Source organism: Micropterus salmoides, unplaced genomic scaffold, assembly GCF_014851395.1.
Source record: "Micropterus salmoides isolate LMB-PRFRI ecotype aquatic unplaced genomic scaffold, ASM1485139v1 Ms_hic_scaffold_1, whole genome shotgun sequence".
NCBI classification, from domain to species: domain Eukaryota; kingdom Metazoa; phylum Chordata; class Actinopteri; order Centrarchiformes; family Centrarchidae; genus Micropterus; species Micropterus salmoides.
In genome coordinates this window covers 33,911,270-33,933,934 of record NW_024040040.1, presented here as the reverse complement: position 1 = coordinate 33,933,934, position 22,665 = coordinate 33,911,270, and the positions used below count along the sequence as shown (strand labels likewise).

The 22,665-nt window shown below is 40.1% G+C and overlaps 1 protein-coding gene across 14 annotated transcripts in view; it reads left to right on the top strand.

Annotated features, from left to right (window-relative positions):
- The window catches only part of ntng1a (netrin g1a), a 111,975-nt gene extending 93,887 nt beyond the window's left edge, over positions 1-18,088 (top strand). For 2 of the 14 annotated variants that reach the window (XM_038724808.1, XM_038724798.1), the window contains exons 6-8: positions 5,597-5,764; positions 10,419-10,553; positions 16,376-18,088. In XM_038724808.1, coding sequence (XP_038580736.1) covers positions 5,597-5,764; positions 10,419-10,553; positions 16,376-16,632 — 560 coding nt within the window. In that variant the 3' untranslated portion in view covers positions 16,633-18,088. Of the gene's footprint in view, positions 1-2,794; positions 2,840-3,926; positions 3,987-5,596; positions 5,765-10,418; positions 10,554-16,375 lie in introns of all 14 variants that reach the window. The other 12 variants (XM_038724916.1, XM_038724844.1, XM_038724824.1 and 9 more) reach the window with 12 other exon arrangements.
- The last annotated feature ends 4,577 nt before the right edge of the window (positions 18,089-22,665 follow it).

The following is a 22,665-nucleotide window of genomic DNA, read 5'->3' as shown; positions in this document are numbered from 1 at the left end:
GTAAGGGACACATGGACGACACATGCACGCTTGTCTTGTTTTCATCATTTGAGGGCTAAGATGATTGCTGGGCAATTTTCCCAAAACGTGCTGTGTGAGACACAGGGTGAAAACAGAATGTTCCGAGGTGGTTTTTAATCAGGCTTTGAGTGGTAGCTTACACAGGAAGTCAACAGTGGTTGTAAAGTCTGATGCTACGTCAAGAGTCAGAAATGGACAGGTGGCCAAGAAGACCAAACCAACCCCCTCCCAATCTTCCACTGCATGCCTCCCTGACACCTTAGAAATGATACTTCCACTACAGCATGGCCTGAGACCTTAGTGTGTGTGTGTGTGTGTGTGTGTGTGTGTGTGTGTGTGTGTGTGTGTGTGTGTGTGTGTGTGTGCATGCTCTTCATACATGCTGTATATAAATGCATACATATTCACATAAGTCCTCTCTGTCCCATCCTAATGCCAGGCCAGACCATGTCCAAAGGCTGTCCTCAAATCCTTTACAGGGAGAGTGTGCATGCTGATAAGTGTGTGCGTGCGTGCGTGCGTACGTGCGTACGTGCGTGCGTGCGTGCGTGCGGGGGGTGGGTGGGGTAGGCTTTGTGATGTACAAAGCACACTGACAAACCAAAGTCTTCAATTCTCACCCAGATTGGCCCACAGGGATTTAGAGTTCTCACGGCTGTCCTGTCACAGCAGCCTCCCAAAGAACAGGCAAAGCTCTAAAAAACTGAACACATGGAAGAGGATGAGGCTGTTTTCAGTGCAAACACAAACCACTGTTATGTCTGCGTTATTAATAAAGTAAGAATTGAGTGGACAAGGTTAGGATGTCCTTGGGTTTGTCAAACAGACTAGAAGCAGCGCTATTGTGGAAAAAGAAAGAAAGCGCTGCACTTTTCATGTTGTTGTTTGAAGGTAATTGAATTCCTTATTGACTTTTCTCAATTCTATTTCAAGTTTATTAAGCCAGGCAGAATTGCCTAATGCGGACCATTAAAATAAAATTAATATTTAAAAAAACAATTCTGGCTCTGCAAGATTGCATTTCATTATGGGTATGGCATTGATTAAAATCCGTCACCACTCATTTAGCTTGCCATACCTGAATATTCCCCATAACAAAATAATTAATGGAACCCAGATGTGTGTTACATCCAATCAGTTGCCAACACAGAATAACTAAAAATGAACTTACTTTACCAATTAGACATTATAGATCCGGAGAGTGTGGTTTGCTCATGTGTGTTGCATTTTTTATCAAATTATTCATACTTTGTGTTGTCATCATAGATTAATTGTTCATGTCCTCACAAGTCAGTTTTGTTTTTGAGCAAACAGTTTCACTGCTAAATGCCTAACAAAGGAAATCAACTCAGATAAAGAACAAGGCTCTTGACAATTTAGTAGATATAAGACCTGAGTTTCAGTGTTGACGTGGCGTACCCTTTTTCTCAAACTCTTTATTCGCTAATCTGTCATTTCAAAGAGCCTCTCATCGAGTGACTCAAGTGACTTTAACCCACTGGAGATGTCGCACTCATCACCGATGCCAGAATCCTCAAGCAGGATCAATTGTGAAACATTTTTTGGGGTGATAAAAAATGAAAGATAAGGATGAGACAGGAGATACAGCATGATAGTCTTTTGTTCAAGCTGTTTTCAAATCAATGACTGGTTATGTTAGGGGGGTTTAAAAGTGATTGCTACAGTGTGTAGCGATGCCATGGGGCAGTGGATAAGACACGTGCCTCTGATGTGAGGGAGCTGGGTTCAATTCCCTCTGTGATACTTCCTTCAATGTGTCCCTGAGCAAAACACTTAACTCCTAGTTGCTACAGAGGAGTGCGACCTCTGATATGCATAGCAAGTCGCTTTGGATGAAAGTGTCAGCTAAAAGAATAAATAAATAAATGCCAAGCTCAAAGCTAGTGTATTATTTAATTCCATACAAATGCAATAAAAAAAAGTTTGAAACAATTGTTCCATGTGAAAAAGGCATTTCTAAAATGATTCAGCCTTTTGAACAGCAGTCATATTCTCTATTCGCACATTGGGTGATGGGCATCTTGCCAAGGCACCACTGGACATTAATTACGCAAGATTGCATGATTCATGGAGTCAATAGCAAAAGGACAGCAAGATCAAGTGAAGAGACTAAGGGGCACGATGAGGAAACTTATCCGTATTCCTCCCTTTGCTTGAGTCCTCTCCATTTCCAACCGCAAAGTATTTCCTTGACACGGAAATACGGACTTGTATGTAATTATGAGGTTTTGCTACCCACAGCAGTCCGTCATTCCAAGTCCCAACACCTGCCATTATTTATTCATTGTTATTCTTCCACCAGAAATACACTGTAATTAGATATTGATTACATAGTCGATGTGATGAATTAAACAAAATGCCCCCTAACGTCTTAATTGGCTATACATAGTTTAGACTCGCTTGCATAAATCATGACTAAGTTTTATCTTTTTTCAGTTTTTCACTCATCATTGCCATTGCCATAAACATACACATACACAGCAAGCCCATGGCAGTCACAGAAATTACATACAACGTCTCTCCAATGTCCTTAATGGGTCTTTGGATGCATTCTCTTTGCTCGTCCATGTCAGCCCTGCCCTTTTTTACAGTATTTGCTGTTTTCTGATTTACTGGTTTGAGTCATGCTGGACATGTTCTTGTCTCCAGTTGTGTGTGTCCACTACCACGTAGTCCCCCCCTCTAGACTATCTGTAAAGTGCATCACACAAGTGCACATTAATAACTCCTGGTTTCTCTCAATTGCACGCAGTTCGGCCGAATGTCTCATCCCTAGGTGTCGCTAACCGAAAAGAAGGTAGGCATCTAAGAATATGCAATAATTATGTTTTTTCACAGATCAATTTACCTCGGGGTGTTTATATAGTAAGAAAAATATGACTCTTTGGTAGCTAAGAGTATTTGTGGGTAGTATCTTCCCCTTTCCAATCTCCTTACAAACAAAAAAACATCCTCAGTCTGCTTGCCTTGCTCATGATAAAGGTTTTTGGCTCCTTCAGTGGAGGCTTGGGTATTCGTGGAGCCCTCATGTTGCAACATGCTGCGGTGCCGTACATTATCCTCTCAAACACTCATTGTGTGCACTGTACATTTATACATACGCAGTCGATTTTAATTAGGTGCAGAGCTTCCAGGGAATCTCAGTCCGATGTTAGCGTATCAGGAAGAAAAGCAGGAGAGGTTTCACGGTGTTTTTTTATGCAGATTGATGTTAGGCTTATCTCAGCTTAATCCATCGTGCAGATTTAATGCGCAGCCACCTCGCAAACAACCAGCCCATAACCACTTAGCTCTTCGTTTCCATGACTGCAGCCAAGCGCACACGGTGTATGTGTCAAGGGCTTATGTCACCCAGTACAATGGCAGAGGCTGGGCCTATTATTTCTTTTTCCCACTGTTTGTTTCATGACCGGAAAGGATTCGAGGGATTGATGTGTTCACTGCTAGCCAGTTTCCTTACCCATGCTGCTGTGCGCAAATTTATAGGGTGAAAATTCTCGTCTGGCCTTCAGTTGAGGTGGAAAGTAGTTTGTCAGGGGATAGTTTCTGTCTGGGGAAACATACACACAGACTTTTGAATTATACAAAGTACTTGTTAATGAAACGAAGCATAAAAGAGAGACCATAATATTTGAATTGTTCACCATCTAAGGCATTTGTAACAGATGCTGCTACATGCAGCCAACTTCACTTGGCAATGTCACTCTTTATTTCCCAATGCCATCATTCATCATTATTGCGTATGTTTCTTTTTTTTTACTGTTATATTTAATATTAAGCATGATGCTTAGCATTCTTAATTCTCTGACATTACATGTTTATTGTTTAATTGCAATATCATGGGGGTTTTTTTGTTTGTTTGTTTCTTCTTTTAACTTGTCTAGTAGCTCCTCAAGTTGCATTGTCCACTGCCCCTTCTGTCCACGTTGCAAACAGCAAGCGAGGTAGGAGCTCTGGAATTCATACATTGCCCCTCCCCATTCTACCCCCAGATGACACCCACGTCTTCTCACTGTATGAACTGATGTGTCTGTTTAACTGTAAGCCCCCTAACCTTTGCAGCACTAACCCAATGCTGGAGCACTCTGTATCCATATCTCCAGCCCAGTGCTGGACTGATGGCTTTCACTATACAGAGCACATTGAGGATTCATTGGTCAATGGAATCATTTCTAAGCACTCTAAATGTCCCTTGGAATCATGTCTTTTTCCGTGCAAATAAAGTGGGTGGGTGAGACTACAACTATTTTGGGGGAACATGTTTCCAAGACCGAAGACTTTTTATTCCCCATGCGTGCATGATTTATGACCTTAGCCTATTTCTGGAAAGGAGAGATTATTTATCTTCTGAGAGTATGTCTGCGACAGTGGGGTATCTAATGTAGAAGATCTTAGCTTACACTCAAACAAGACTTTCTGTTTTAGGTGAAAGCTAGAGTGGACTAGACTTGTTTCTCCGTCATTTCTAAGCCTTGTCAGGTTGTTAGCTGCCGGAGACCTGACCTCAATACAGATCCCTAATAACCACAATCCCTTGGACCAACCCCCCCCCCTCCTGGATCTGTGACTGGGCTTTCTGTTCAGGCAGCTGCCAGTGAGGCTTAAGGGTCACATCTGTCTGCGCTGTGACACATGGTGTCAGTGGTCACTCAGCGTGGCAGACTGATCCTCAGTTGGAGAGAGATGAAGTGGGGCTGCACCCCTCCCATCCCAAACCCCTAGGGCCAGGGCTGCCAGTGAGTATCATAGACTGCAGCATGAGGTTTTGCAGCCCAGCGACAACTCCATATATCTAATTTAGCATGATATAACACTGCATAGCAGGCAATGACACACTCTCTCCCAGCTGCACCTCACCATACGCTCACTTGCCTTATTGACTGATTTCTGAAGACAGTACAAGTTGGATTGTAATAAGTCTCTAAAAAACAACTACCCAGCCACTTTAGAAATGTTTATCGGATGAGTAAAGGATTTGGAATTCATCATGTATTGGATTACAAAGGGTTGATATATGAAGCTTGAAGATTAGGAGTTTCATCCTGTTCCATCAAACCAGACTGACCATGACATTCAACAGATCAATTAGACAAAAATCTAAAAACTCCCCAACACCATTCCCTGAGTTGAAAGATCCATTTCATTCATGGTTTGCCTTAAGCTGTGTGGTGTTCCCGATGTGACCGTGTCTCTGTGCCATCATTTTGGAGCCCTCCTCGCCTCGTGTTGTGGTGTGCTTGAAGTGATGTGACCTCTTTGAATCCTACTAACGCCGTGCTTTTTTGTGTGATGTCTTTTTCTAACTCTGGCTGTGCCCATGCCAGGCTAATGCCAGAGTTACCCCTCCCTCCCATCACAACATTTCCTTCTCCACCCTCACAACGCAGTCTCCATTTTTAACCTTGCATGCCATGGCGCCTCGCTCAAGTTCTTGCTAACCCCACCGCCGTAGCACTAGCAGCAACACCAGCAATTCCAACACTCCGTACCGCGTCTCTCCCTTTCTTTCTCTTTCTCTGTTCTCTTCCCTTCACACTTCCTCTCTCTTTGCAAGACTGCGAATGCTTCGGCCACTCCAACCGATGCAGCTACATCGAGCTGCTAAACACCGTCATTTGCGTGAGCTGTAAGCACAACACTAGGGGCCAGCACTGCCAGCTATGCAAGCTGGGCTACTACCGCAATGCCTCGGCAGAACTGGACGATGAAAATGTGTGCATAGGTCAGTCCCCCACTCAGCCCCTTTCACGGCCACCCTGCTTTCACACAAACCTCACCTCCTGTCTTTGACTCGTCACCACCAGAGAAAGTGCCATCTTTCTCCCCCGCTGCTTCATCATCCATTCACCCTCCTGCCTCCATGTCTATCAGTGGTCTCTACATCTTCCTCTTTTGCTTCTTCTGCTTTTATACAACAATGTCACTCATTTAAGTCCTTGTCAGATTTGGGCCTAAACTGACATTAAATTTGGGCATTGGAAATAAAATTTGGCATTTAAAACAAAACTGGAAGTGAGAAAGGAAACACTGGAACTGAAATTATTTTTTGATTTGTTTTTTTGCATTCATTGGTTTTTCAATGACAATCTTCTGTTTTTTTCTTCATGTACTTTTTGCAGTGACAGGTTTTTTTATGCCGGCAGGTTTCAGTGTCACTGGTTTTCACTTTCAACTTTCTGTCCCCATTTTTTCATAGAGAGGAGGGGTTTAATGGGAGGGGCAAGGAGAGTGTGATTTAATATTGTCTACAAACTAAAGAGATAATGTCACACTTCCTGAATCAGCCTTCCTCTCGTCCATAGATGTTTCTCACATAGAATCGGGCTGGTTTAAAGTAAATTTTGACTGATGTTATGCTGGTCTGGCAGAGGTCCCTTGGAACAAGCACTAAATGTTAGCTAGTATATGACAAAGTTAATGTTAGACTAGCTAACATTAGGGTCCATGTGAACAAACAACAACAGAGATAAACAGACTTACTTATGGTTTGGGAGTTCCAGGTGAACTCATGAAAGCCATTTCAGGGCATTAACGCATCAAGCCAGCCATGTTTTAATACAGTTTTATCACTTGTCCTGCTCACTCAGAAATATTAACATATAATCTCCAATATTATAGGAATTATGTTCCATTAGTGCAACCAATCACATCATGAGTGATAGAGATAATTATTCATTGATCCTACATGTCTTTATTTTTTAAATTGAGATTGATACACATTATGTGCAATAAACATTTTAGTGGAATTGCTCTAACAAACACACAAAACAAAGCTGTCTTGTGTACACAGAATTACAGTTTTATTACAGGGCTTGACGATGGCCCGATGGCCTGGGGCCAGTAAAAAGTTATGTCGGGACGGTTGAGCTAGCTACTCACTGGCCCATTGGTATTTAAAAAAAATAAATCAGAAACTCAGTTCCTGCAGTTGCTTTGCAGCTCATGGCACGCACCATTGTCCAATTCAGATTTGTAGTTACGTGACGAGTGGGTGTCAAATGTTATTTCTCTAATCTCAATCAAGCGGCAACCTCTGGGTGTGAAAGCGAAAACATGCAGACAGAACTTAACACTGCATTCTCTCTAACGGCCAGCAGGGGTGGCGAGAAGTTGCTACTTCTCAGCTGAATTATTACCTCAGCAAACACTTTAATAATGAGTTTATGGTCTCAGTCGCTAGTTTCAAGTATTCTTCAACACAACATGATGTTCATTGAGTAAATTATGGTCCTTGTGATTGACAGGTCGGTTGCAAAAAAGTTTAACGTTGAGCGCTGTATTAAAAAAGGAAATCAAGAGTTTAAGTTTTATTCTGAGCTGAGGATGACTTGATGCAGTGTAATACGCGCCAGGAGTTTGTTCACCGTTGTTTTTTGCCCCTGACCTGTATTTGAGATCAGCCTTTATTTTTATTGACTACTTATTGAGAAAATATGGTGAGAAATGATTGCTGAGCCGCTCCAAGCACTTACACCTTAACTGCATGAATAGACACATCAAAGTCCAAACAGCAGCTGGCTTCACCATAGTAATCCCCTGACATGACCACACATCTACGGTGATTGCCTCAGGTTTGCGGTGATTCCAGAAAGAGTGATGTTCTCTCATCAGTATGCAGATAATACTTAACCCCTCCCCTCAGATCACTACTCTCCATGTCAAAACAGTGTTAGAAAGCTGAAACTGAAAACCAGTGACACAAAAAAAAAGTGTAAAAAAAGCAGAAAAATATTTTAATGCATGTAGTTTTAATTTTCTGTAAAACTTTTTTTCTATACAAATGTTTCATTGCCAATGTTACCTTTTTCAATTCCAGTTTTGCCTTAAATGTCAAATTTTATATGGATGCCAAAATATAGTCACTGTTCAAGCTCGATAGTCAGAATCAGTGTTTTACGAGGGATGATAGTATTTCAGCTTTAGTTAGACACACAACACCTTGATGCTTACGTGATTTTCACTCATTCCTTGGTATGTTACCTATCTATGGTAGGTATGTTTGCAGACTGATTTTGGGCTTGCTGCTAGCTTTTATTTACTGATGCAGTAATTTACATTTGGCTTCTAGTGGCAATCTTGAATGTACCTTGTTTCTAGTTTATAGCTTGTATTTATTGATGTTGTTAGTATGTTACAGTTGGTTTCTAGTTGAGGCATAACATGTACCAAGCATTAGAGATGATGAAGAATATAGCATGTGCACAAACTAATGGAAACACCAAAAATGTGAAAAAGAAAAGTAGGATAATCCTCTATGGTCAGCTAATTTTCATCTCGCTCTAGGTATGCTTTTACTAGTGACCACTGTTTCTCTTTGATAATGTAGTTTTCTTTCTGATTTTCTACTCAACTTCCTCCTTGCCACATTAAAGAAATAACTGGGAAATCTGCTTATTTGAGTTAGCCACTCACATGTTTGGACAGTAAATAAGCAGTCAGTTAGCTTAGTTTAGCATAAAAAATAGAAGCAGGGGGCTACATCTCGCACGGCTATCTAAAATTAACAAATATACCTACTAGCACCTCTAAAGCTAATTAACAAGTTAGATCTTGTTTCTTAAAGCTCTAAACAAACATGTCAAGTGTAAAAATCGATGCTGTTTGTAATATTATTGTAAGATTGTAATACCTTCAGACAGAGCAAGGCTAGTTGTTTTCTCGTTTCCAGTCTTGATGCTAAGCTAAATGTCTCCTGGCTTCAGCGACATATAGCGTACATGAGAGTGGTAGCAATCTTCCCATTGAACTCCCAATTTAATTATTCCTTTAAATAACTGCATAATTTGCGAGCAAGTCATATGTAATTTTACCAATTAAGCATGTAGCTAAGTAATGCTTTTCTTAAACCTGATGCATAAAATCTGTGATAAACACTGAATACCATTGCTTAGTCTCAATAGTATTCAATTTCACATAACTTACCTGCAAAAACAGTGTTCACCTGATAGTCATATCAAACTTAAAATGCCATTTTCATCTGGTGTTTCTGTTATTTTGTCCTTGACCTTTATGCAGTCATTCATACACTGCACCATCTTTTTCTTACATGTAAAAATGTGTCAAAATTGCATTTCACATAGTCCTACAGCAATAGTTTGGTTCCCTGTTGGATTATTGAGCTTGCATGTAGAGTGTGAGTTCACAGCGCTCAGTGCCAGGTGCATTTGTGAGTCCTGAGGGGAGAGCCTGACAAGCAACAAGAGTTCTGAGAGAAATGTCGCAGTGAAGTCACACCGCCAGTCAGAGGTGCCACGCAAGTGCATATGTCATATACATGAAATGGCCTCAGGAGTAGCAGCTGAAAACTGTCACAAGTTGTTAAGACTCACTGAGGCGTTGCCTTGTGCCAAACTCGCCATAACCCTGCCCCTCTCTTACTGACTCCGCCGTTTGTCACTTGCCGTCACCTCTCTCCTTTGCCTGACCCCCGGATGTCAATCGGGTGCAGCCACGTGCAGCCAGCACAGCCACAGAAGGTGCGATGTGATGGTCAGGAACTGTCAAAATAGGTGTCACTTTGACTGCAGAGTGCTCCAGTTGCTGTGGAAAGCTGGAAGGTCAGTTGAGCGTAGGACACCAGAGACTTGACAGGTTGTTTTTTTATAGAGAAGGTTTTATAAAGGATATTCAAAATCTTAGTGTGGCTAATTACCATTCTCTTCTGTTAATGATAAAGAAGCATTTGAAGATTATCCCAAAATCTTCCTAAGAAGGCTAATATTAAGTATTTACAGCCTTATGAAAATTAGGGAGAATTAAAGAACATATTACAACAATGCCCATTTCAATGTACTCTCTGTTCTCTCATTCCGCTAAAACCTTAACATTCACACTTTGTCTTTGTTCCACGCCATTATCTATGTGATACCTGCTCACCACATTTCCTGTCTCCTCTTTCAATCTTTTTCTATCTGTACCTGTATGACTGAATCAGATTTTTCAAAAGCATGTGTAGATTAGGCCATTTTTCATCATCTTAAATCAAAGCTACGGATAACGCTTTGCATATTTGCTCATTGCACGTTGTATACCTTTATCTTATCTACATAACCATAAAATAAATGTTTTAATAATTACAACTATGCTGTAATGAATACAAAGTTTTCATGCATCTAGATTCAACTTCATTATTTTCTCATTCTGTCTCCATTACAGTTGAAATGGTAGCATTTTTTCTGTATGAGTCTTTAAATCTATTCACTTTTTTCTTTTTTTACCAGTTAAAAATAATCAAATGCCTTGTTGTAATAGTTGACGTTACATTTGACCTCGAGGAATGTGGTCCGCGCTGTGAAAATCCTAGAAGTGTGCTAGGAAGTCAAAGCACCACCCTGTATCCAGCCCTGTGTGTGTATGTGTGTGTCTTGTTTTTCCAGAGTGTAATTGTAATCCCTTTGGCTCAGTCAGTGATCGCTGTAATGGCACAGGATTTTGTATATGTAAGGAGGGCACTACAGGGCCTAAGTGTCAGGAGTGTCTTCCCGGCTATTTGTGGGACGATGGCTGCAAATGTAAGTAGAACCACAAACCTTTCCACGCAGCTCCCGACTGTTCTCCCCCTCCGTTCTGTCTCTCTCTCTCTCTCTCTCTCTCTGATTTCTTTTCTTTCTGTGTAATTCCTGAGCATTGGCTGGAAGAATGTGCTGTACGTGCGCAGGATTGCACAGATGCCTTAGCAAATATAGACCTAACCAATAACATGAGCTAACCTAATATAGCCTACTAACTGAACCTGCATTTCACATTTGCTGCGGCTGCGTTAACAATGCAATATCAGCAGGTGCCCTACATGGCTCCAATACAGGAAAAGCAATAGCATGGCAGGATGCATGCTGCTAAGTAACTCAGTTATCCAGCCATGTCCCTCACCAACAAAACAACAGCTGAGTCAATATTGACTGCTTGACAGGCTGCCTGTGATCTGTTTGAGTAGCCATCACCCCCTCGCCAGCCCACAGCAGGACAATGTCATCCAACACTAACATTTTTAATAGAGAATGCAGGTCATTTTGTGTTCCAGCCCATTTATTACTGTCTACCGTTTATATTTCCCCCCGGCCATTTTGCAATGCATGCCCTGTGTAGTCATATTTTTTTCAAATGTCACCAATTTTTCACTGTTTTTTTAAGTCAAACATCACTGACAAACCCACATGAGGTAGCCATAATAAACTACACACCTCATGATGAAGGATTCTAACTCAAAGAACTTTGAGCTACAAAAGCTCCATTGCACACTGTTTATGCTGCATAGTTGTTGACTAATGCGCTTGTAGTTTTGGCACGGAAGATCTGGCCTCTTTGGAGCTCTCTGACTTATCATGTGGACCAGCTAATAATTGGTGCTGATTGGGATTTAATCAACAGTGACCGTTTTTTGTATCACTGTTCTTAACTGCGAATAAGTTACTTCAGATTTGTAGACGTTTACACTAAGGTGTTGGCATCTATTAGCCTACCTCTTGTAGCTCAACATTAATATCTTTTCTAGCTAACAAAGGTGTCCTAAGTAAGACACCTCGACATTGTGATTTTGAGGGATTCATTTCTTGTTGGAGGCCTCTATTTCCTTCTTTGATGTAAGGTGTAAGCAGAGTATAGTTTTATCCTGAACAATGTCAGCATATTGGTGTAAAAGTTGGTCTGCTTCCTTCCACACAGAAGTCCGTGAATGTGACCAGTCATATGAAAACACCCAACTCAGACACAGCACAATGAATGCACAAAATAAACTTTGAGGATAGATAAATGACTTGGCTTCATCTGGGATAGTTTTTGTGTATTTTCAAAAAAAAGAGATACCCTCTATTAAAGACAAAATGGAGAAAATAAGAGGAACCACTACCAAACTGTTAGTATATTTTCAGTACACTGATTTTTAAATGGAACTGGACTTAAATGAGCCTGATAAATGAAGCATCTGTCAAATTGATCTAATGATCGAGCCAGTTTTGTTTTGTGGCATTAGATAAGATAGCTGGACAAACAAAGACAATATCGACCCTTTCACAGACTGTTCTGAAAACGCTGTTTGCCGTTGGTGTTCAACAGTCAATGGAGAAATCCATCATCAAAGAGGCAAAGAGACCAGAGTTTTCTCCATTGCAGCCACACAACTTGCTGTGTTTAGTCGGCAGGCTGTTGTAGAGTGAAAAGGGTTTAAATAAAAGACTAATAAAAACACTTTGTAATGAATATCTAGAATATGGCTAGATGAGATCATATACCGCAGTGATGACTTTTCTTTCAAAATCAAATTTCAATGTGGTTGTTTTCTATAGTTTCTGAAAATGCCTCTGCATTATCCTTAGTCTCCAACATAAATAAAAGTGTTTTAAAGTCAGCTGCATTATGATTTGAATTCAGCGTAAAATGAATAATCCTTTTATTTTAGTAGTTCCTGAGACAGATGGATGTTCATTAAAATGCACTGTTTTTGACTAATATATTCAGTGTGTATTGTGCGAATACACGCTGTCAGCACGCACATCTGTTTATACAATAGGTAGGGGTGAAGGCATAGGTTGGTGTGGCTCACATCCCATGCCATCTTATAACGAATGCATATACAAACTCCGAATTACTGTTGCTGTACAGCACATTCTCAGTATTTCACCAAGTAATGCATCAATGTTTACAAGTATGAAAAGTGAAAAAACAGATGGGAAGTCACACACTGTGAGACAGAGCACAGAATGGATCGGTGGTTTCATTTGTCAGATTAGCTATGAAACTGTGATTAGAAAATCAAACAAACATTATTGCCTGAACTCAACTTCTAAGTCAGCATGCCTCAAACTCTTCCTATAATGAGCCCTAAGAGGTTTATACTGCAAAATTTAAAAATCCATCTTGGGATGCTCTTATAACTTGTATTTACATGAGTGATGTGTGTTCTTTTGTAATTAAATTTAAATTTATTCTGTTGGCAATCCCACTTTCTATTAGTATTTCAGTTACCACGTTTTACTACATTTCCCAAAATGCCTTTGCAGGACACCCAAAGACAGGTGTTCTCTGTGCTGTGCTGTACATGTGCAGAGAGAGGGACAACAATATTATGTCAGATAGATGGATAGTTTTATTTTGACAACAATGAACGCCCTGACTGCATTGCATTCTGGTCTGCTAAAAGAATTTCTTCACTCCTCTGGCAATAACTTAAAAGCCAGTTTTACACGACAATTAGAAAAATAACTTTAACAGCAAATGGGTCCAAAGTGAAAAATACACATAGCTGTTTTATGGTGAATTTGTTCCACAAAAAGTAATTCCACGACTTAAATAGTTTGAAAACTTTTCAGTTTTGACCTTCCCTTGCTTCCCCGCAGCTGCAGTGTTTATGTGCACGGACAAGACTATCTGCATGCAGACTGAAGAATGCAATTAAAACTCAGATCTCTTGTCAAACACATCACAGTCCCAGACAGGCACACCTAGTTCAACGGCCCCCTCTCTAAATATTATCACTCATATCAAAAGCAAACGCTACAAATCTCGTCATTTATTGCCTGTGCTGGCTCTGTTTACATACAGAGAAATGGTTAACTGGTTGACTGAAGAGAGACAAAGGTGCAGAGATCTCACAATAATATTGAACTCAGTTTTTCGGCCTTCAACACAATTGCTCACTCATCTTTAGAACACCCACCTTTATTGTGATAAAAACATTGTTGAACTGTTATTACACGTGTTTTCATAGTTAGAACCTTTTTCCTGGAACAAGGACCAAATAGTACAAGTTCACAGCCCATAATGCCCTTTGTTGACTTTATGTGCCCTCAAGTTTTACTGTCCCCTTCACAATGGTCCAGAACCTTTAATCTCATCTAATTTGTTATTGATGTTCTTTTTAAAAATCAAGCATTAGCATTGCTTAATTAGCAGCCAATGAAGCAACCCCTTTGCCTGCAGGGGTCGTCAATTACCTGAACTTTCCTTAAAAGTCAACTGAACTTGCTATGCAGTGTTGAGCATCATCCAGAATTAAGTTTTAAAGTAGTGGTTCACCTTAAAATGAAAATTTTAACATTTCTATATGACCCCTGCCTTTAAAGATATATCTCTGTCTTTCAAGTTCCAAAAGAAATAATCCATTTTGCCCAGTTCACATGTTACTGTATTTGGGCTTAGCCTACTTTCTGGAAAACAAAACCAACACAACTGAATTCATATTCTTTGACATTATGGACTTGTTTGACACTGGAGTTATATTGTTATTTTAATATGATAAAATCATATTAATATCATAAAGTTATTTACTTTTGTTATTTTCTGACAAGGTGTCATTGTTGAAAACTAGTCTGCAAGCACATTTGCTGCACACAGCAGCCTAGCTAGCACAGCTTGAGCCTAGCTTCCAGGTCCCTCAGGCTCTAGTATGTTCATGGTTGACCTAGGGTTGGTTTCACTTTGAAAAGGTATGTACACATAATGATACCTTGCACATCATTTCGAGTATTTTTATGATACATTTAGAGGACAGAAATAATACAAACAAACAACTTATCCTTAGAAAGGAGGGATAGAATGGACAAGATGAAAGGTCATTGTCTAATTAAATGAGTCTCTCCAGAGTCCCGTGTACTGATCATATCAAGGCCTCTTTGTGAAAACATTCTTTAATTAATACACTTGATTGCTCTTCCTTGTCATCTGGGAGGAGACATTTTCATTTCAAGTTTAACTTCCTCATCATAAGGACAAAACCAAGTAAACAAAGGCTTTCCAAAGAAAGAAATTGTTTTGTGTAGCAGTGGTCGTAGTTCTATATATTGATATTCATTACCTTAGTTTCTACTGAGTGGTTGAATTGGTCATGAAATTGATATGTCAGTTGGAAAGAAAAAAAAGACAAAGAGTTCAGATGTCTTATTTGGATCTTGTTGTGCATAGAAATTGGTGAGCTGTGGCCTGAAGCAAAACTTACTGAGCCAAACAGCAGCTCCCTTTTCTCCTGCAAAACAGACGTGGCACAAATAGGATTCTGGAGTCAATGTTTCTTAACAAGCCTCCCATCAAAGCCCAATTTGGCTATTCCTTGGAGACAGCATGCATCCAATGCTGAGTATTAGGAGAGAGGCCTGATATTTGTTATTGTGATATTTATGTACCATAGAGTTCACAGATTGCTCACCACATTGTTTTCCACTCCTATAAAAGACTGAAATGGGCAGAAGTGGCCCCTGTGTTTATCACTGTTTATTTGTCTCTGTTGGTTTATTAGTTTGTGCGGTGCTGCTTTGTTTGCCTCCAGCTTGCTTGACAGCTTGCCTCCACTGGGAATAGAGTGGCCTCAGTGTCCCAGCTCTAAATATACACCAATTTTCACCTGACGTTCAGTTTGTCTAAAGCCAGTGCTGTTTGGGGGAAAGCCTTTCAGGCTTTGAGGAAACTGTGGATTTGTGTGCAGTAACATAGCTGATGGGATGGAGCTTTAATCAAGTTTTTTAGTAAAGAAATGGAAATGGTTAATAGGGAATTTGCTCACACTAAAGACAGAATCATTGGGTTTACAGGCAAAAGATGAGTTGAAACCGGTTGCCAGGTATCTATAAAGGGGTTTTGTCTAGCTAGATACTGATAATCATTCTTCTTTTTTGTAACCTTTAAAAAGGTGCCATAATGTAACATTACATGTTATATTCTTAGGAGGAATGTGAAATTTTAGGTAATTTTTTTTAAACTAGGAAAAAGTAGTTACTATATGAAAGGTGTTTTGAAATTCTTGAAAGTTATTCTGATGGCATAATTGCACAAGTAGACCAACGAGACAATACCTGTGAAAATAAATGTATTTTTAGATACTACCACTGTATTTCAATTTTACACATAGTGGCTTTAATGTGTGACTTTACCTTTATGCTAACATTACTAACATGATATATTTCAATTGTAACTGATATAATTATGATGCATGCACTCCAGAGTTTGCTTTAAAAATAATATATACTTATATATGTATCAGGGTGTTTTTTGCACTTCCAGTATATGGCATAATGAAATGTTGAAGTACTAGTTCTACATTTTGCTAAATACAAAAAATCTATTCTGAAATAAAATGCGGTAACACTTTACTTGAAGAAAACATTTTGTGAGTTTTTGATTTGTAAGAATCAGAGTATGAGAGAATTCCTGCTTTCCCCACAGGTATCATTTATGTATCATCTTAATGGGGCAGTAGATGAGATGAAATACAAATTTTCTAGCATTAATAATGAGTACTGTGAGCACTGTGATGCTTTGGATGTATCACAGTGCATTTCAAGTAAAGTGTCACCCAAAATTCTCTTGCATGTTTTATACTCACTGCTCTCTCCTGTCTTTACATTAGCCCGGGTGTGTGACAACGAGCTCCTGCGCTGCCAAAATGGCGGGGAGTGTGTAAACAATGTCCGCTGCAACTGTCCCTCAGCCTACACGGGCCTACAGTGTGAGAAGCCCCGCTGCGAGACGGAGCTGGGGGGCTGCGGGGGCCCCGATTCGGGCCAGGCCCCCCTGATGGCTCCACCGTCCCCCAGGCTGCTGCTGCTGCTGCTGCTGGGCTCGGCACTGCTGAGAGAGGCCTCCTGCTGGCCTGACGTGCTCTGAAGAGACCCATGACCTGGTGGGAGTGATCAACTCCCCACCGCCTCCACCTTAACCTTCCCATCCCCCCTTTCAAATAATCAAAAACCATTAAACAAGAACAATCATGAGCTTTCTGGACTGTATTGTACTGAGCTTCTCCGCCGCCAGACTCAATGGACACTCGCGCTGACGATAAAGGGAATGTGCCAGGCAAATGAGTGCAAAAACTCTTCATTTAATTTCAAAGAATATATAGAAATGAAAAAAAAACATATACTTCTATGCCAGATATTATTTTAAAAAAAAGTAACTGAGCATTTGCCTAATAAAAGTAAAATGAGCAAAGTCAGACCCCCCTCCCCCTCTAAGCCATACCAGGTACTTGAGCTCCTTCTAGTTTGAGAAGGGATAAGTGAAGATGACAGACTCGTTCACTTCCTCTCTTATTGCCACGGCAACAACAGCTGCGACCAATCAGCTCTCGCACGAGCAGACAGTGGCCGACAATCCCTCCCTGGGATGCTTCTGCGAGTTAATGTTGGCTGAACTGACGCTGAAGAAAACTCAAAGAAGCTGTCCCCGCTGAACGGCAAAGACTGGCCTCTGAAACAATAACCGTTATACTTCAGTACGATGACAAACAAAAAGAGGAGAAAACACAGGAAGCATTCTTTGCTGTCAGTGCTTTGTGGATAGAAGGAAATCTGTCCGGACTACCACTTTGTGACACAAAAACCTTGCCCATGTCGATCCCTCTCTAGCTTTTTGTCTCTCCTTTGAGCTCTATCTCATTCTCCCTCCTGTTCATCCTCCCTCCCTTTCTGTCCTCCAACCCCGAATACCCTCGCCATGCTGCCACTGACCCTGTGCTTTCGTGAACGTTACTCTGTAAACCCTTGTTGGTTGAAAGATTCTTTTGTCCGATGTTAGTGATGCACATGTGTAAGAAGTCCCTTCCCCTCCCCTCCTTTCCTCTCTTGCAAAAAGATACTCCAATTAAGCTGTCTGATTCTTTTTTCTATCTTAGAGCCACCTTGCTCCCTATGATCATGGACAGAGGGTAGTTTTCACCTGAGCAGACGAGAAGTGCATAGAAAACCATCGGTGTATTTGCAAGTTCTTTTCTCGACAGAGCAAACAAAAAAAGAGTCATGTAGTCCTTTTGTATCTTTGCCGAACTGTGATTGAAAAAAGGCAACCTTTAATGTATCTATTTAAGACATCCAAATGCAGAAGCAACTGTTTTTACCGTTTTCTTTCCTTTTGATTTCTATTTCTTTCAATCACTTATTTGTTGATTACTTTTAGTTGTGCAGTTGATTTTCCTTTGTATTGGCAACGTGCTGGCATCAAAGAATATCAGTTTACATATACAGTATTAATAAAGTGTAATAAAATCCCACCAAAGGACATTATAAATGTTTTGTTCTTGCTTTAACACTTGAGAATTTAAGTGAATAAAAGTTTAAAAATGTAACTGTGTTGATGATTTGTTTATCGCAGATAAGTACATGATTTTGTTGTTTTTGAACTGACATGTGACACTTTTTGACATGATAAGATCATGGATGGAAGGAGGGATGTTGTGATTGTGTGTTGTGGCGTTTTAATACTGACACTCTGCCAACCAAGTCCAATACAATACAATGCTTTCATTAAGAGGTCCAAAATTTCTAATAATTTCCAAGAAGTTTCCTCAAAAGAACTATCTAATTTGGTACCAATTATAGGGAAGCAAGGGACAGTGTTCAGATGGTACATTTCTAATTAAGTAAATCAAAGAGAGTGATTTAGTCAGTGCACAGCAGGTCAGCTGAACATGCAAAAGTAAATTTGCCTACAGGCACGGTACAATTCAATTTGTATGGAGAATAAAGTTTCCAATGATAAATGAATAAAGTGAATCCTGCTTGGGTTTAAATACAGATCTTTTCTCAAAGGCATCCCCGTTTTCCCTATTATTTATACCAAATGACGTTCTTTCCGGGAAATGACTCGTTTGAAAATGACAATTCTGCATTCACGTTAAACTATTAATCGTCATACAGGAATTTGGTTGAAATAACTCATCTTTTAATGCAAAGTCCCAAATAGCCGCCTAACTCCTTTACTGGCCTGGTGTAGGAACATTCTCCACAATTCAGTCGTTTAGTTCATGTAACAGAAACAAGGAGCCCCAAAGTCTAATTGTTATAGATTTACCAGAGTAACCTGCATGGTACAAGAGAGGAAAGGAAAAAAAGTGCTGACTGCCGTTACCTTTGAAGCGCTCGTTAAGTCTGCTCCTTAAGTCCGAATGTGTCCGGTCCTTCATTATTTATATTCCTTTAGTCTGTAAGCGTCCACCGATCAAAAGAATCAAAACAGCTTTTCATAACAATTAATCAAAGTTGTAAATCCTGTGAGGTATATCTCTGTCTGTCTGCTAACTTCTCTCATCCTGCTCCGTGTTGTTTTCGTGATGTTACTTCAAAATAAAAGCGTATGTCAGAGCTAGATCAAATGAATGACATGTATTTGATATTATTGGATATGTTTTATCCAAGTAATATTCTGTTTGAAATAAATAAATTGTTTCATAGTAGTTTCAGTTTTGTGCAAAAGGAATTAAAGGCCTGTCCCCTGTCCCAACAGTGCAAACTAATAGGAAAATTAAATGTGGACTCTTAAACATCAGATCTCTCTCTTTAAAGGTGTACTAGTAAATTAACTAATATCGGATTATGATATTGATTTATTTTGTCTTACTGAAACCTGGCTGGGTGATGGAGAATATGTTAGCCTAAATGAATCCACCCCTCCCAGTCATATTAATACTCACATTCCTCGAGGCACAGGCCGAGGAGGTGGAGTTGCAGCTATCTTCGACTCTAGCCTACTAATCAGCTCTAAACCTAAACTAAACTATAACTCATTTGAAAGCCTTGTTTTTAGTCTTTTGCACCCGCGTTGAAAATCACTGCAACCAATTCTTTTCGTTATAGTGTACCGAGCACCTGGTCCGTACTCTGAATTCTTATCTGAATTTGCAGAGTTTTTGTCAACTTTAGTCCTTAAAACGGACAAAGTTATTATTGTAGGGGATTTTAATATTCATGTAGATGTTGAGAATGACAGCTTCAGTACTGCGTTTATCTCTCTGTTAGATTCCATTGGCTTCTCTCAGAGTGTTCATGAACCGACTCACTGTTTTAACCACACCCTCGAACTTGTTTTGGTATATGGTATTGAAATTGAACATTTAATAGTGTTCCCACAGAATCCCTCTTTATCCAACCACTGTTTGATAACTTTTGAGTTTGTATTGCTGAACTACATGCCATTGGGCAAAAATTTCTATACAAGATGTCTGTCTGATAGTGCTGTAGCTAAATTTAAGGATGTGATTCCATCAGCTCTAAATTCATTATCAAGTCACAAAGTAACGGAGGACTCCTATGCTAATTTCAGTCCCTCCCAAATCGATCCATCTTGTTGATAGTGCTGCAGGCTCGCTGCGAATGACACTGGACTCTGTAGCCCCTCTAAAAAAGAAAATACTAAAACAAAGACGGTTAGCTCCATGGTATAATACTGAAACTCACAAATTAAAGCAAATATCGCGGAAACTTGAGAGGAATTGGCGTTCCACCAAACTGGAAAATTCTCGTTTAATTTGGCAAGATAGTCTTAAAACTTATAGGAAGGCCCTCTGTAATGCCAGAGCAGCGTACTACTCGTCATTAATAGAGGAAAATAGGAACAACCCCAGGTTTCTTTTCAGCACTGTAGCCAGGCTGACAGAGAGTCACAGCTCTATTGAGCCAAGTATTCCCATAGCTCTCAGTAGTTATGACTTCATGAGCTTCTTTAATGATAAAATTCTAACTATTAGAAACAAAATTCACCAAGACCTGCCCTCAACTGGCACCAACTTATCTCTTAACTCAGGAACCTTAGAAACAGCTGTAAAACCAGATATATGTTTAGACTGCTTTGCTTCCCTCAATCTTTACCAACTAACTTCAATAATTTCTTCATCTAAACCATCAACCTGCCTCTTAAAGATGTTTTACCCTTAGTCAGCACTCCTATACTAGATATGATCAATCTATCTCTATCAACAGGCTATGTACCACAGTACTTTAAAGTAGCTGTAATTAAACCTCTTCTGAAAAAGCCCAAACTTGATCCGGATGTTTTAGCCAACTATAGACCTATATCTAACCTTCCATTTCTCTCTAAGGTCCTGGAGAAAGCAGTTGCTAAACAGCTGTGTGACTTTCTACAGAGCAATAGTTTATTTGAGGATTTTCTGTCAGGATTTAGAGCTCATCATAGCACAGAGACAGCACTGGTGAAAATTACTAATGACCTCCTCATTGCATCAGACAAAGGACTTGTCTCTGTACTGGTTTTAATCGATCTTAGTGCTGCATTTGATACCACTGACCATCAGATCCTATTGCAGAGACTGGAACATTTCATTGGCATTAAAGGAACCGATCTAAGCTGGTTTAAGTCCTATTTATCAGATCGATTTCAGTTTGTACATGTTAACGATGAGTCCTCCATGCACGCCAAAGTTAGTCATGGAGTTCCACAAGGATCTGTCCTCGGACCAATCCTCTTCACTTTATATATGCTTCCTTTAGGCAATATTATCAGGAAATGTTCCATAAATTTTCATTATTATACAGATGATACTCAGTTATATCTATCAATCAAGCCAGATGAAACTCATCAGTTAGCTAAACTTCAAATGTGCCTTCAGGATGTTGTTGATAATGACCTGTAATTTTCTAATGTTAAACTCAGATAAAACTGAAGTTATTGTTCTGGGGCCTAAGCACCTCCGTGACGCATTATCTAAAGATATAGTTTCCCTTGATGGCATCGCCCTGGCCTCCAGCACCACTGTGAGGAATCTTGGAGTTATCTTTGATCAGGACATGTCGTTTAAGTGTCACATTAAGCAAATTTCAAGGACCGCCTTTTTTCACCTACGTAATATTGCGAAAATCAGGAACATCCTGTCTAAAAATGATGCAGAAAAACTAGTCCATGCATTTGTTACTTCTAGGCTGGAATACTGCAATTCCCTATTATCAGGCTGCTCGAAAAAGTCCATTAAGACTCTTCAGCTGATCCAGAATGCTGCAGCACGTGTTCTGACAGGAACCAGGAAAAGAGATCACATTTCTCCTGTCTTAGCTTCTCTTCATTGGCTTCCAGTAAAATCCAGAATAGAATTTAAAATCATTCTTCTCATCTACAAAGCTCTTAATGGTCAGGCACCATCTTATCTTAAAGAGCTCATAGTACCTTACTACCCCACCAGAGCACTGCGCTCGCAGAATGCAGGGTTACTTGTGGTTCCTAGAGTCTCCAAAAGTAGACTAGGAGCCAGAGCGTTCAGCTATCAAGCTCCTCTCCTGTGGAACCAGGTTCCAGTTTGGGTTCAGGAGGCAGACACCATCTCCACATTTAAGAGTAGGCTTAAGACTTTCCTCTTTGATAAAGCTTATAGTTAGGGCTGGCTCAGGTGAGTCCTGAACCATCCCTTAGTTATGCTGCTATAGGCCTAGACTGCCGGGGGATTTCCTATGATGTACTGAGCTCCTCTCTCCTCTACTTTCTCTGCCTCTGTATGCAACCTCATCCCATTAATGCATGTTACTAACACAACTTCTCCCATTTCCGGTAGTCTTGTGCTTTCTCGTCCCTCTCCTCTCTCCTCCTATCACTTCCTGCAGGTGTTTCTGGCTCTGGAGCTGTGGAGTCTGGATCTGTGTTCCTGCTCGACACCCTCTGCTACAACAACTATTGTTACTAATTCTATTGTTATTATTGTTATTATAATCATTAACATTACGATTGTTATCATTAACACTACTATACATATACCATTTTTCATTTAGTCTATAGTAACATCACCTTTACTGTCTGTACCTCTGTGTGTGTATATTGTGTAGGCTGCCTCCCTCCCCTCTCTCTCCTTCCATCCCTCTCTTTTTCTCTCTGTTCCTCTCTTGCCCTCTCTCTCTCTCTCTCTCTCTCTCTCTCTCTCTCTCT